A 13,389-nucleotide genomic window follows, 5' to 3' on the forward strand; every position below is an offset into this window, starting at 1 on the left:
TTTTATGTTCATCTCAAGTTGTTGTGAGCTGTTCCTATGGCAGACTTTCCTATACTGGTTTCACAACTTGATATTTGTGTGACTTACATGAGTCACTTAACCTCTTAAGCCTTGATTTCCTTAACTGAGAGATAGGAATAGTAGATAAGAATAGTGATTCCTAACTGGAGGGATTATTATGAGGAATGCATTGAAAATGAAATCTAAAATAAAATGTGAACCATAAGTGAATAATCATATACTATATTTGATAAAGTATCTTACCCTCAACATGTATTTTTTTAAATCTAATATGAGAGAAAGACAGGGAGAGAGAGAACGAGAGAGAAGAAAAAGGAAAGAAGGAAAAGAAAATTTAAAAAATATTCTATGTGTATAGAGAGCAAGGAACAGCACACAGTAGTTAAACTTGTAAATAAAATGTTACTTGATGGATAAAAGGACAAGATTTGTCTTCATTTTTTTTGTGGTAGATTGAAATCAGCAGTTCTTAAAAGAAAAGCTTATCTTCTCCTTCTGGAAAAACTCCTGAAATAAATGATTTGCATATGTATTTAAAATAGTTACAAGAAAAAAATGACCAATAAATAATTTATTGAGTGAATTTTATTCATCTTAAGACACTGACCTTTTTCTACAAAGATAACTGCAGTTGCCTCCAGGTATGTGAAACAGTTCAGTTTTGTTTTTGTTTCTTTTTTCCATTAGTGAGAGCAATTTTGGCAACTCTCTTCTTGAAATGAGATGTCAACCTAATGCTCAAATATTTACGAATTGACATTTTGTGTCTTTTAAATATTCAGTCTTCTAGGTGCATGAGTCCTCCCCAGTGTACAGCTATTAAGAATCGGTTGCAAGAAAAAAACAGTCATGAAATAAAAAGGAGATTTTACAATACATGGTTTGAAATCTTAATGTGGTGCCTCAGATCAATCAAACCAATGAGCATCAAAGTTCAGTTTCAGCATCAGTATTTTTATGATACATTCTTTTTTTTTCTTTCTATTTTCTCCTGTGGCTGGGTTATAGAAGGCTGCAGGTAATGTTTGTGTTGTAAAACTGAGGCCAGTAATTTAATCCCCCCATAAAACTCACTCACAATTACAATAGCATTGAAATGGTACATAAATGAGTTCTTCATAAAGCAGAAAAGAAAAATGGTACAACAGTTAAGCTTTTTAATGATGGGCACTAAAGCAATGCTGCTGATTAGATTCTTTGCTAATTACCTTCTGTTACTTAGATTGGATGTATTTCAGCAGAATAGAAACATCTATTCATAAATAGTTGTTTTCTTGGTAGCAATATGAAAATATTTGATTCTAAAGTTGGAAAGTGCCTGTCCGGGTCATATTGTCCAGTCTTTGGCTTATAGACAAATTTAATCACGCACCACCTGAAACAAAGTTTCAATGGCTTCCATTTAGTTAGAGGATATCTACTTTATACAAAGTAGTGAAAAAACCATAGCAGTCATATTTGAGCTGAGACTTGAAACCCAAAAGATCTGGGTAAAGAACTTTCTGAGACCCGGGAACAGCAGATGCAAAGCATCAAGTCCAGAATGAGCTGCAGATACAAATAAAGGAGAAAGTACTACAAGGTAGTCCAGAAAGTTTGGCATGAGTCAGATGACAGGGGCTTTTCAGATCAGGCCAAAATATAAGAAATTTAGTCTAAGAGTTATTGAAAGCACAGAGGGTTTAATCAGAGGAATGCTATCATGCAAATAAAGTCTTAAGAAAATCACCTATCTGCTAAGAGGTAAATGGGTTGTAATTGGGTAAGAATAGAAGTAGGGAACCATATTTTTATGAGGTTGTTATGAACTGAATTATATCCTCCCAAACTCATATGTTGAAACCTTAAACCCCCAATGGGACTGATCTGGAGATAGGATTTTTAAAGAGGTAATTAAGTTTAAGTAAGGTAAAAAAGGTGAGGCTCTATTCCAATAGGATTGGTGTCCATATTAGATGAAGAAGGGGAATGAGGAGCATGTATACATAAAGGCCATGAGAGGACACAGTGAGAAGGCAGCAATCTGCCAGCCAGAAAGAGAGGCCTCATCAGAAACCAAACCTGTAGGCACCACGATCTTGGACTTCACTGCTCCAGAACTGTGAGGAAATTCATTTCTGTTTTTTTAAGTCACCAAGTCTGTAGTATTCTATTATGACAACCTAAGCAAAATAGTACAAAGATTATACAGTTACCCTGGTAAGTGATGAGGTAGTTTAAATTATGTTGATTAAAATAGAAATGTAGAGAAGTAGACAGATTTAAGATCAATTTTAAAGGCAGAGGTTTGGTTGTTGTTTTTGTTTTTTGGGTTTTTTTTTTTTTTTTTTACCTCCAATGAATCAAGTATAGTGTTAAGGGAAAGATGAATGACAATAATAGATCTACAAATACATGGTAGTTCTATCACTTGATTCAGAAACAGATGGAAGAAGAACATATTATGGAGTGAAGGGAACTGGTGGTTCTTTTACTAGCATGCTAATTTTGAGATCCAAATGGACATATAAAGAATTTAGATGTATGATCAGTAATCCAGAGAAGATATATATTTGCCTTGGAAGCCACTGTCATCTCCTATAAAAACAGTAGTAGTGGGCACCTGCGTAGCTCAGTTGGTGAAGCGTCTGTCTTCAGCTCAGGTCATGATCCCAGGGTCCTGGGATTGAGGCCCACATCAGGCTCCCTGCTCAGTGATGAGCCTGCTTCTCTCTCTCCCTCTGTTCCTCCCCACCACTCCTACTCTCTCTCTCAAAATAATTAATTAAAACAAAACAAAACAAAACAAAACAAAAACAGTAGTAGTATACTTGGTGATTTCCAGTTACCCAGAAAATAATTACTGTCAGGATGGACTCAAATACAGATGAGCACATGCATGCATGCACATGCACACATGTTTGTCCAAGTGCAACCAATATTTATTAAAAGTCTACTACATTCCAGGACTATGTTTTTCCCTGGGATTGTGTTATTCCCTGGAGAAAACAGAAGGCCTAATATTGACTCTATTAAAAGCTTACAGTCTAGAGTGGGTGGTGATTGAGTATATGAGTGTGGAATACAGATAAGAAAACAGACAATTAAAAATAGATGTCATCGGCTTCTGCGTCCTGGTGCTGCGTCGTCGCGGAGCCTGTGCGGTCCTTTAGCCAAGATGCCTGAGGAAACCCAGACCCAAGACCAGCCGATGGAGGAGGAGGAGGTGGAGACGTTCGCCTTCCAGGCGGAGATCGCCCAGTTGATGTCCCTGATCATCAACACCTTCTACTCGAATAAGGAGATCTTTCTCAGGGAGCTGATTTCCAACTCGTCGGACGCTTTGGACAAAATCAGATACGAGAGCTTGACCGATCCCAGTAAGCTAGACTCTGGGAAGGAGCTGCACATCAACCTCATTCCAAACAAGCAAGACCGAACCCTCACCATCGTGGATACCGGCATTGGCATGACCAAGGCCGATTTGATCAATAACCTGGGCACTATCGCCAAGTCTGGGACCAAAGCATTCATGGAAGCTTTGCAGGCTGGTGCAGATATCTCTATGATTGGCCAGTTTGGTGTCGGGTTCTATTCTGCCTACTTGGTTGCCGAGAAAGTGACGGTGATCACCAAGCATAACGATGACGAGCAGTATGCCTGGGAGTCTTCTGCAGGAGGATCGTTCACAGTTAGGACTGATACAGGTGAACCTATGGGTCGGGGAACAAAGGTTATCCTGCATCTGAAAGAAGACCAGACGGAGTACTTGGAGGAAAGGAGAATAAAAGAGATTGTGAAGAAGCACTCCCAGTTTATTGGCTATCCCATTACTCTCTTTGTGGAGAAGGAACGCGATAAAGAGGTCAGCGACGACGAGGCTGAAGAAAAGGAAGAGAAAGAGGAGGAAAAAGAAAAGGAAGAGAAGGAGTCTGATGACAAACCTGAAATAGAAGATGTTGGTTCTGATGAGGAGGAGGAGGAGAAGAAGGATGGTGACAAGAAGAAGAAAAAGAAGATCAAGGAGAAGTACATTGATCAGGAAGAATTGAACAAGACAAAGCCTATTTGGACCAGAAACCCTGACGATATCACCAATGAAGAATATGGAGAATTTTACAAGAGCTTGACCAATGACTGGGAAGATCACTTGGCAGTGAAGCATTTTTCAGTGGAAGGACAGTTGGAGTTCAGAGCTCTTCTCTTTGTGCCAAGACGTGCTCCCTTTGACCTATTCGAGAACAGAAAGAAAAAGAACAACATTAAGTTGTATGTTCGCAGAGTTTTCATCATGGATAACTGCGAGGAGCTAATCCCTGAGTATCTGAATTTCATTAGAGGTGTGGTGGACTCTGAGGATCTTCCTCTAAATATTTCCCGTGAGATGCTGCAGCAAAGCAAAATTTTAAAAGTTATCAGAAAGAACTTGGTCAAAAAGTGCTTGGAACTCTTCACTGAACTGGCTGAAGACAAAGAGAACTATAAGAAGTTTTATGAACAGTTTTCGAAAAACATCAAGCTGGGAATACATGAAGACTCTCAGAATCGAAAGAAGCTCTCAGAGCTGTTACGATACTATACGTCTGCTTCGGGCGATGAGATGGTTTCCCTCAAGGACTATTGCACCAGAATGAAGGAAAACCAGAAACACATCTATTACATCACAGGTGAGACCAAGGATCAGGTAGCGAACTCGGCCTTCGTGGAGCGTCTTCGGAAGCATGGCTTGGAAGTGATCTATATGATCGAGCCCATCGATGAGTACTGTGTGCAACAGCTGAAGGAATTTGAGGGGAAGACATTAGTGTCTGTTACCAAAGAGGGCTTGGAACTTCCAGAAGATGAAGAAGAGAAAAAGAAACAGGAAGAGAAAAAAACAAAGTTTGAAAACCTGTGCAAGATCATGAAGGACATCTTGGAGAAAAAAGTAGAAAAGGTGGTCGTGTCAAACCGACTGGTGACCTCCCCGTGCTGCATTGTCACAAGCACATACGGCTGGACGGCGAACATGGAGCGGATCATGAAGGCCCAGGCCTTGAGGGACAACTCCACCATGGGCTACATGGCGGCGAAGAAGCACCTGGAGGTCAACCCGGACCACTCCATCATTGAGACCTTACGGCAGAAGGCGGAGGCCGACAAGAACGACAAGTCTGTGAAGGACCTGGTCATCCTGCTCTACGAAACTGCCCTCCTGTCCTCTGGCTTCAGTCTGGAAGATCCCCAGACACATGCTAACCGGATCTACAGGATGATCAAGCTTGGTCTCGGTATTGATGAAGACGACCCCACGGCTGACGATAGCAGCGCCGCAGTGAGCGAAGAGATGCCGCCCCTCGAGGGTGACGATGACACGTCCCGCATGGAGGAAGTCGACTAAGCGCCGCCGAGCATTACTTGTACATGTATTCGATACTTTATCTTCATTCCCTCTGATAATATATTTTCAAGGATGTTTTTTTTTATTTTTGTTAACATTTTAAGAATCTGTATGGCATGACAGTAACTACTTAAGGGGAAGATAAGATTTCTTTCTTTTCGGAGTGTGCTACTGTGACGTGTAGGACCTAAAGCCCAGCTAGTTTTTCTTCCCCGGTTCCATGCTGGCTTGTAACCGGACAAGGTAACATTTGTTTTAAGGTGTATGTAACCTAACGTGAACCGTGTGCTCTAAAGTGTTTAGCTATCAAGCGGATTCCTTAGTAAGATCAAATTTTTTTTGTCACTGAAGTGTTCTGAGCTATACCTTGAAGTTTAAAAGAGAACTGTTGGTTAAAACGACTCTCACCGTCTAGGATCTACTTTTTAAATCTTCTATCCCCTGTAGTTATCAACTGCATGTACCAGGCCTTTAGAAACTAGTAGTTAAACTGAACCAACTGGATGGGAGTAACCATGTATAGGGCTTGTTTTCCAAAGAAGAGCATTGTTTAGAGTAGCGAAATTCTAAGCCTATTTAGACATGTGGTAAAGCTGTTCAAGAAGTAACTCAGCAAGTTCTGTGAGTGGAAATGTAGTGCTCAAGTCACATTCTGCTTTAAAAGGTTGTAACAAATACAAACAAATTAAAAAAAAAAAAAAAATAGATGTCATCATAGTATTACATTTGGATTGGAATGGGACATCATTCTGGGGATAGTGCAGTGATAGGCAGAATAAAGGCTTCCCAATAATGTCCATATCCTACTCCTCAGCTCCTGTGAATACGTTATACTTCATGTCAAAAGGGAATTAAGGTTGCACATGCAATTACTTTTGCTAAGGAGCTGATCTTAAAATGAGAGTATTCTGGATTATCCAGGTGGACCCATTCTAATTGCATGAGCCCTTAAAAGTAGAAGAGGGACAGCGCCTGGGTGGCTCAGTTGGTTAAGCGACTGCCTTCAGCTCAGGTCATAATCCTGGAGCCCCGGGATCGAGTCCCGCATTGGGCTCCCTGCTCAGCGGGGAGTCTGCTTCTCCCTTTGACCCTGCCCCCTCTCGTGCTCTCTCACTCTCTCTCTCTCTCAAATAAATAAATAAAATCTTAAAAAAAAGTAGAAGAGGGAGAAGAGGGAGTCAAAGAGATGCAAAATGAAAAGCATTTCTGGCTTTCAAGGTAGAAGTAAGGGACCATGAGTAAGTAATGTGGATGGCCTCTTAAAGATGAAAAAGGAAAGAGAAGAGATCTTCCCCTAGAACCAACAGAAAAGAAACAGTCCTACAGACGTCTGACTTTATCCAAATGAGACCTGTGTCAGACTTCTGACCTAAAATACTCTAAGAAAATAAATTTGTACTGTTTTAAGCCACTAAGTTTGTGGTAATTTGTTACAGTAGCAGTAGGAAATTAATACATGCACATAATGCAGACTTTAGGATCAAGGAAAAATTTAAGGAATAACTCTTGAGTTGAAAACTGTGATGAATAGAAGCTATCCTGTGGAAGACCCGAGGTGGGAGAAAGAGAAAGCATAATATTTTATCCAGACAGAAGGGGTAGCAGGTACCAAGACCTAGATCCAAGAGAAAGTATATATTATATAATCATATTTGCACTATTACTTAGCAAATCCTCCAAATAAATAAATTCAAATCATATTTACAATGTTTTTAGCAAGTTCTTCAATACCAGGGATGGTTTTACAAATGCAATGTCATGAGGTTAGATTAAATAAAGATAACTCCTGATTCCATATTAAATAATTATTTTCCAGATGAGTCCTAGATATTTATATGAATGTATAAAAGAGGAATACAAATAAAAAAATGTACTTTTCTATGTCAAAAGTGATTGAAATCCTGCCGCACCCACCCATGTATTAGAAGCCTTGAAGAAATATATTATTTGAAGATAAGTACTTACTTGAGGGTATGTGGGATGAAGTGGTATTTTGAGAGGTTTACAAAACTCTAGAGGAACATGGAAGAAAGTGAATTCATTGACCAGAACGATTGAAGAAGTGATCTTGAGGAAACAAACACAGTTGACCCTTGAACTGTATGGGTCCACTTATCCATGGATTTTTAAAAAAATACTGTAAAATTTATTTTTTCCTCCTTATGATTTTCTTAATAACATTTTATTTTCTCTAGCTGACTTTATTATAAGAATACAGTATATAATGCATGCAATATACAAAAACATGTGTTAATTGACTGTTTATCTTATTGGTAAGCCTTCTGGTCAACAGGCTATTGTAGTTAAGTTTTTTGGAGAGTCAAAAGTTATACGTGGACTGTAGAGGTCAGTGCCCCTAACCCAGTGTGTTGTTCAAGGGTCAACTGTAAGCAACATGTTAATACATGAAACACTGAATAAAATAAGTGGGGATGAGGGATAGAGAAAAATTTATGGTAATATAAACTGAAAACAAATTCCCTAGTGTGACAGAATCCCATTATAACACATTTGGTCGTTTTGGAGTTTGGGATATACCAAACATTATAGGATACAATTTGAAATATAATTCTATTTGATGGAAGATCAATTGGCCTAAATGAAGGGTCTCTTCATCTTACACAAGCATTATAAAAAGGATTCATTGTTATTGTTGTTGCTGATGTAGAAATGAGCGAAAAGTCTCAGGTTTAGTCCTAACAAAAAATATTTTTATTAAATGGCCAGAAACTTACAGGCATGATAAGCATAGACAATAATGTGGGGGAGGGGAGGGGCTGGGTGGCTCAGTTGGTTAAGTGCCTGCCTTTGGCTCAGGTCATTATCCCAGGGGCCTAGGATCGAGCCCTGCACCAGGCTCCCTGCTCAGCGGGGAGTCTATTTCTCCCTTTCTTTCTCCCTCTGCCTTTCCCCCTGCTTGTGCTCACTCTGCCTCTCTCAAATAAATAAATAAAATCCTTAAAATTATTAAAGTGTATGTTAATGATCAGAGTTGTAATAGAGATCAATTACTGTGTTGCATCTTAATGAGGGTTTCTCAATGACCTGTGAGGTTCTCAATGAGGGAGCAGCTCACAGATAAAAGGTGTTTGCAAAATGCAGCTTGAGACCCCAGAGTCACTCACTGCCTTCCCACTTGTAAATCAAAGATGCTCATATTAAAGATTTCCCCAGTAAGGAAAGCAATCTAAATTTGTTTAACACAGTGGTCCACAAATATGATAGACTCTGAGTATGACAGACTTTAGAATATGATAGGTTCTGAATATGAGTATAGGTATTGGACTATTACTGCCTCAAGATTGACATTACCTCTATTTTTTATAAAATAGTGGAATATAGTAATTATTATTTCTCCCTCCACTATGTTGTATATTTCCCTATAGTGAGAGTGTATATGCAAAACCCATTTAATAAATGAGGAACCAGGCTTAATCAGTAATGTTCTTCCATCTTCTCTTCCTTCTTTCTTCCCTCCCTTCTTTCCTTCTTTCCTTCTTCCTTTGTGTATAGTATATATTTCTCAAACAACAGTCACATAGCATTAGTAAGCCCTGGGAAAAATGTCAGTCTAATAACGGAGGAAACTAGATTTCAAACAGTCAGACTTGTGGGAATTTCAATGACCTTCACCATTACATCTTAGAGTCAACCTGAATCCTGCCCATGCTAATTAGAAATTAAGACAATTACTAGTCCCTGCTTTGCACTTTTCATTATCATCTGAGAATAAATACAAAGTGTGTTGGAAAAATAAAATTGTGTAGGGCTAAATTAGATGTTTAACTAAAATAGATGTCCACATCCCATTTCCTACTGCATGCAGTACTATACCGAGTGGATGTAGCCTTTCACATATTCATGTGTTCAGCACCATGCTTAATGATGGTAAGCAAAGATCTATCTAAAGAGATGGCATTTGAACTGAGAAGTTACAATGAGAAGAAGCCAGCTGTGCAGAAAGTCAGTAAAAGGATACTCGAGATAGGGAGAAGACACATACAAACTCTCTGAAGTCCAAAGAGTTTGCATTATTCAAGGAAGAAAGTGAAGATAAGTGTAGTGAACAAATGGTCCCCAATGATGTTGCCCTGTGGTACTTATGCCCTTTTGTAAGCTTCTCCTCTTGAGTGGAGGTAGGAGCTGCGATTTGCTTCTAACAAACATACAGTCAATGTGATGGGATGTGTTTTCAGTGATTATATTCTTTAAAACAGTAACTTCTGTCTTGCTGGCAGATACTCACTATTGAGTCTAACTCTTGTTGACTTTGATGATGCAAAAGATGACATTGTGGAGACCCACACGGCAATAAATTGAGGACCAATATTTAGACAGGAACTGAGGATGGTCACTGGTCAATAGCCAGCAAGGAATTGAGCGTTAAGTCCAGCTGACTAAAGGCACTGAATCCTGCCAATAGACATGTAAATCTTAGAAGCAGATTCTTTCTTAGCTGAGCTTTCAGATGAGATCTCAGCTTTAGCCAAAACCTTGATTACAGGCTTATGGGAAATCCTGGAGTACAGCACCCAGCTAAGCCCCGCCTCCATTCCTGACCCACAGAAACTTGGAAATAATAAATTACTGTTGGGGTGCCTGGCTGGCTCAGTCAGTTAAGCACCTGACTCTTGATTTTGGCTTAGGTCATCGTGAGATTGAGCCTCTTGTCAGGCTCCACGCTGGGCATGGAACCTGCTTAAGATTCTCTCCTTCTCTCTCTGCACCCCCCCGCAATAAAAAAAAAAAAAAAACCATTATCTTAAGCTGCTAATTTTGTGGTAATACTATGCAGGAAAAATATACTGAGAGCTACAGAGGTAACATAGGGCAAAGCTGGAGACCTCAGCATGGGCCAGATTTGAGAGGGTACTTTAGACTACAATGAGGAGTTTAGGTGTGAATCTCAATGCAGTAGATAGCCTTTGAAGGATACAAGAAAGAATGGCCACCTGATTTGAATTACATTTTTAAAAGATCACTCTGGTTACTATATGGGAAAAACATTGTAATGATTAAAGATCTAAGAAACCATGAAACTAGTAACTCACAGGAAGGACAATATCTCTACGATCAAAGATAATTTTGCAAAGGAATAATTTAAAAAACCTCTGAAAACTGTGTAGGTTATGGATGAGCCCAAGAGTCGGGGAAGACTATGATAGAAAAGAAAGTTTGAATAGTTATGGGTGTGGGAATGAATACGCCTTACACAAAAGGGTGGTTATGTTTGATTGAAGTAAGGAATCCACATAAAGATGTAAAATGATCTGGATTGAGTAATAACTGACTTTTACCATCTTATCAGAAAAAAAATAAAAAAGCAATGACATTGGAATTGGAGAGTCTGAGACTCAGGCTGAAACATTCATAAGTTATTAATAGTAAACCTCCTGGAGAGGTTCCTGTGGAACCTTTTCCAAATGTAGCAATGTGATCAAGGTAAATACTTTTATCATTCACATGCAGGGAATCTATTAAAGGAATAAATTAGTTGTGAAAACAGATTATGTGTATCATATGATGAAATATCCATATGGAGTCAATTACATCAGAACACTGGTAGATCTTTAAACATGTGAACGATGGAAGATAAAAGTATAACACTCTTCAATTTCTAACCATTTCAATGTGCTGGGAAATCAAACATGGACATTTCAAACTGAGTTCAGAAATAGGATTAAGAAGGCAATAGGAATTTCACAGAAGTTGGCAATTGAGGACCTGTATAAAGAAATGCCTCATCTTCTTTGTGACAACAAAGACAAAATAAAACAAATAAACAAAAATGGGATTTCTAGCTTGAGATATGATTGTCTCCCTGTTTCACTGTTTGTGGAGGGTAAAACTCTCCCTGGTTTTTACCTTCTATTTAACAGAAAGCTCAGGGAGAGTCTTCTCTCAAACCTTATCATTTGGTTTCTGAGAAACATGTCTAATATGTCAGCCACGTGAAACTGGCAACATATCTCATCAGAGCTCAGGTACTTGACGACCTCTTTTCTTGGAAGAACTTAGTTAGGGCCACAAAAAGCCTCTGGTTTTGAATACTAAGCATTCCATCTGCCTGGTAATTCTGTGTGTTATCTAAATTATGGAGAACACAAAGTATAAACTATTGGTCAACCAAAAGTATATGTGTTTCACATTTTGTGCTTTAGTGGTTATGGGCTTTAAACCCCCAAAAAAGTGTATTTTTGGGTGGGTTAATGGAAATTTAATGAAAGAGACTGAATTCATCAAGACCTAACTTGGGAACTTTGGCTAAGCAATGCAATTCCTTACAGTAAATTTCTGTACATTTGAGACAATAATCCCCTCCCATAGACTTGCATTGATAATTATATATAAGCACACATTCAAATACTTTGCTTCTCAAAAAGTGTAAGAGGTAATTTTTAGTTATTTTACTTGTCATTTAACATTTATACCATCATTGTAATCCAGATAATATAATCTTCACTTTACTAGAGAAGGAAGCAATTAATGTCTTCAAACATAAATCTTTCTAAATTTAAACCTATTTTTATACTTTATATTTTATACAATATATTTGCAGTAACAAGAAAAATGGAAAATACAAATGAGAAAAAAATCCAGCCATAATTTACCGTCGAGAGATCACTGTTTATCCATATCTTGATGCATTTAATATAAACTTCACATCTAGCTATATATTGATAATGATATACATATATTTACAATGAGAATCTGTTCTTTTCATTTGCAACATATTTTATGCACCTTACCATATAAATATGTACATGTCTATTGTATCATTTTTTACTGATTTATCTCAAACACTCAAAACGGAATCTTGTACATATTGGACACACAATATTTGTTTCTAAATAATATTCTTTTTTATTACATCGTTTGAACTTGCCTTGGTCTATTTAATAAAATACATTTTATTAGGTATATATCAAGACACTAGATGACTATGAAACTATACCTAGCTGATTACTTCCTAAAATTCCTACACTTCTAAGGGCATATTTGCTAGAATTGGACTAACGGCAGAAGAATTATTATTTTTTTTTGAGATTTATTTCTTTATTTTAGGGAGACAGAGAAAGAGAGAGCACGCACAAGTTGGTGGAGGGGCAGAGGGAGAGAAAGAATCCTCAAGCAGACTCCCTGCTGAGTATGGAGGCTGACAGAGGGTTAATCCCAGGACCCTGAGACCATGATCTGAGCCAGAAACAAAAGTCAGATGCTTAACCAACTGAACCACCCAAGCGCCCCAAGGCAGAAGAATTCTTAAGGACCAAGAACTTTTTTTTTCCCCCGTCTCAATAATATACAGCATTGCCATCCTAGGCAAACTTGATAAAGAGCAGCTAAAGAATAAACATTCTCATTATTGTTAAAGTAGGAAAACTCCATCTATAAATTTCACTGAATTCTGAATTATACCCAGATATCACTTCCTCATTATCCTTGTCACTCTTTCTTATAGTGTGTCTGAAACACTCCACGTGGCATATAAATATTTTGAAATACTATAATACATGGTTCCAGAAGACCAGAAGGTGTGCAGAATATGATAGCTGGATAGCCTGATGATAAAGGACACATGATGAATAATACTCATTAGTAAGTTATGTTTATTTATTTATTTATTTATTTATTTATTTATTTGAGACAGAGAGAATGAGAGAGAGAGAGCACATGAAGGGGGGGAGGGTCAGAGGGAGAAGCAGGCTCCCTGCCAAGCAGGGAGCCCGATGCGGGACTCGATCCAGGGACTCCAGGATCATGACCTGAGCCGAAGGCAGTCGCTTAACCAACTGAGCCACCCAGGCGCCCAGTAAGTTATGTTTTATACAAAAAATTATCATGGCAATCAAAGTGAATAGGTAGAGATGTATGCTGACTAAAATTTGCAACGAGTACCTAAGTTTAAAATTCCCTTTGAAACCAAAGTGCCCAAACAAGATATACAATGGCCAAGGAGTACATGAGAATTTGTTTAACATCATTAGTTATTAAGGAAATGTACATCA

General features: G+C 38.3%; 1 protein-coding gene across 1 annotated transcript; it reads left to right on the forward strand.

Annotated features, from left to right (window-relative positions):
- Positions 1–3,129: 3,129 nt before the first annotated feature.
- On the forward strand, positions 3,130–5,756 carry LOC116644672 (heat shock protein HSP 90-alpha). Its single transcript, XM_032424428.1, has one exon. It carries the CDS (start codon positions 3,179–3,181, stop codon positions 5,378–5,380), a length of 2,202 nt encoding a protein of 733 aa, XP_032280319.1. The 5' UTR covers positions 3,130–3,178; the 3' UTR covers positions 5,381–5,756.
- Positions 5,757–13,389: the final 7,633 nt, after the last annotated feature.

The sequence above is a fragment of the Phoca vitulina genome, unplaced genomic scaffold (assembly GCF_004348235.1).
Source record: "Phoca vitulina isolate PV1807 unplaced genomic scaffold, GSC_HSeal_1.0 scaffold30, whole genome shotgun sequence".
Classification (NCBI taxonomy): Eukaryota; Metazoa; Chordata; class Mammalia; order Carnivora; family Phocidae; genus Phoca; species Phoca vitulina.

Coding starts and splice junctions, on each gene's coding strand:
- LOC116644672 (XM_032424428.1), top strand. CDS start 3,179: ATGCCTGAGGAAACCCAGACCCAAGACCAGCCGATGGAGGAGGAGGAG.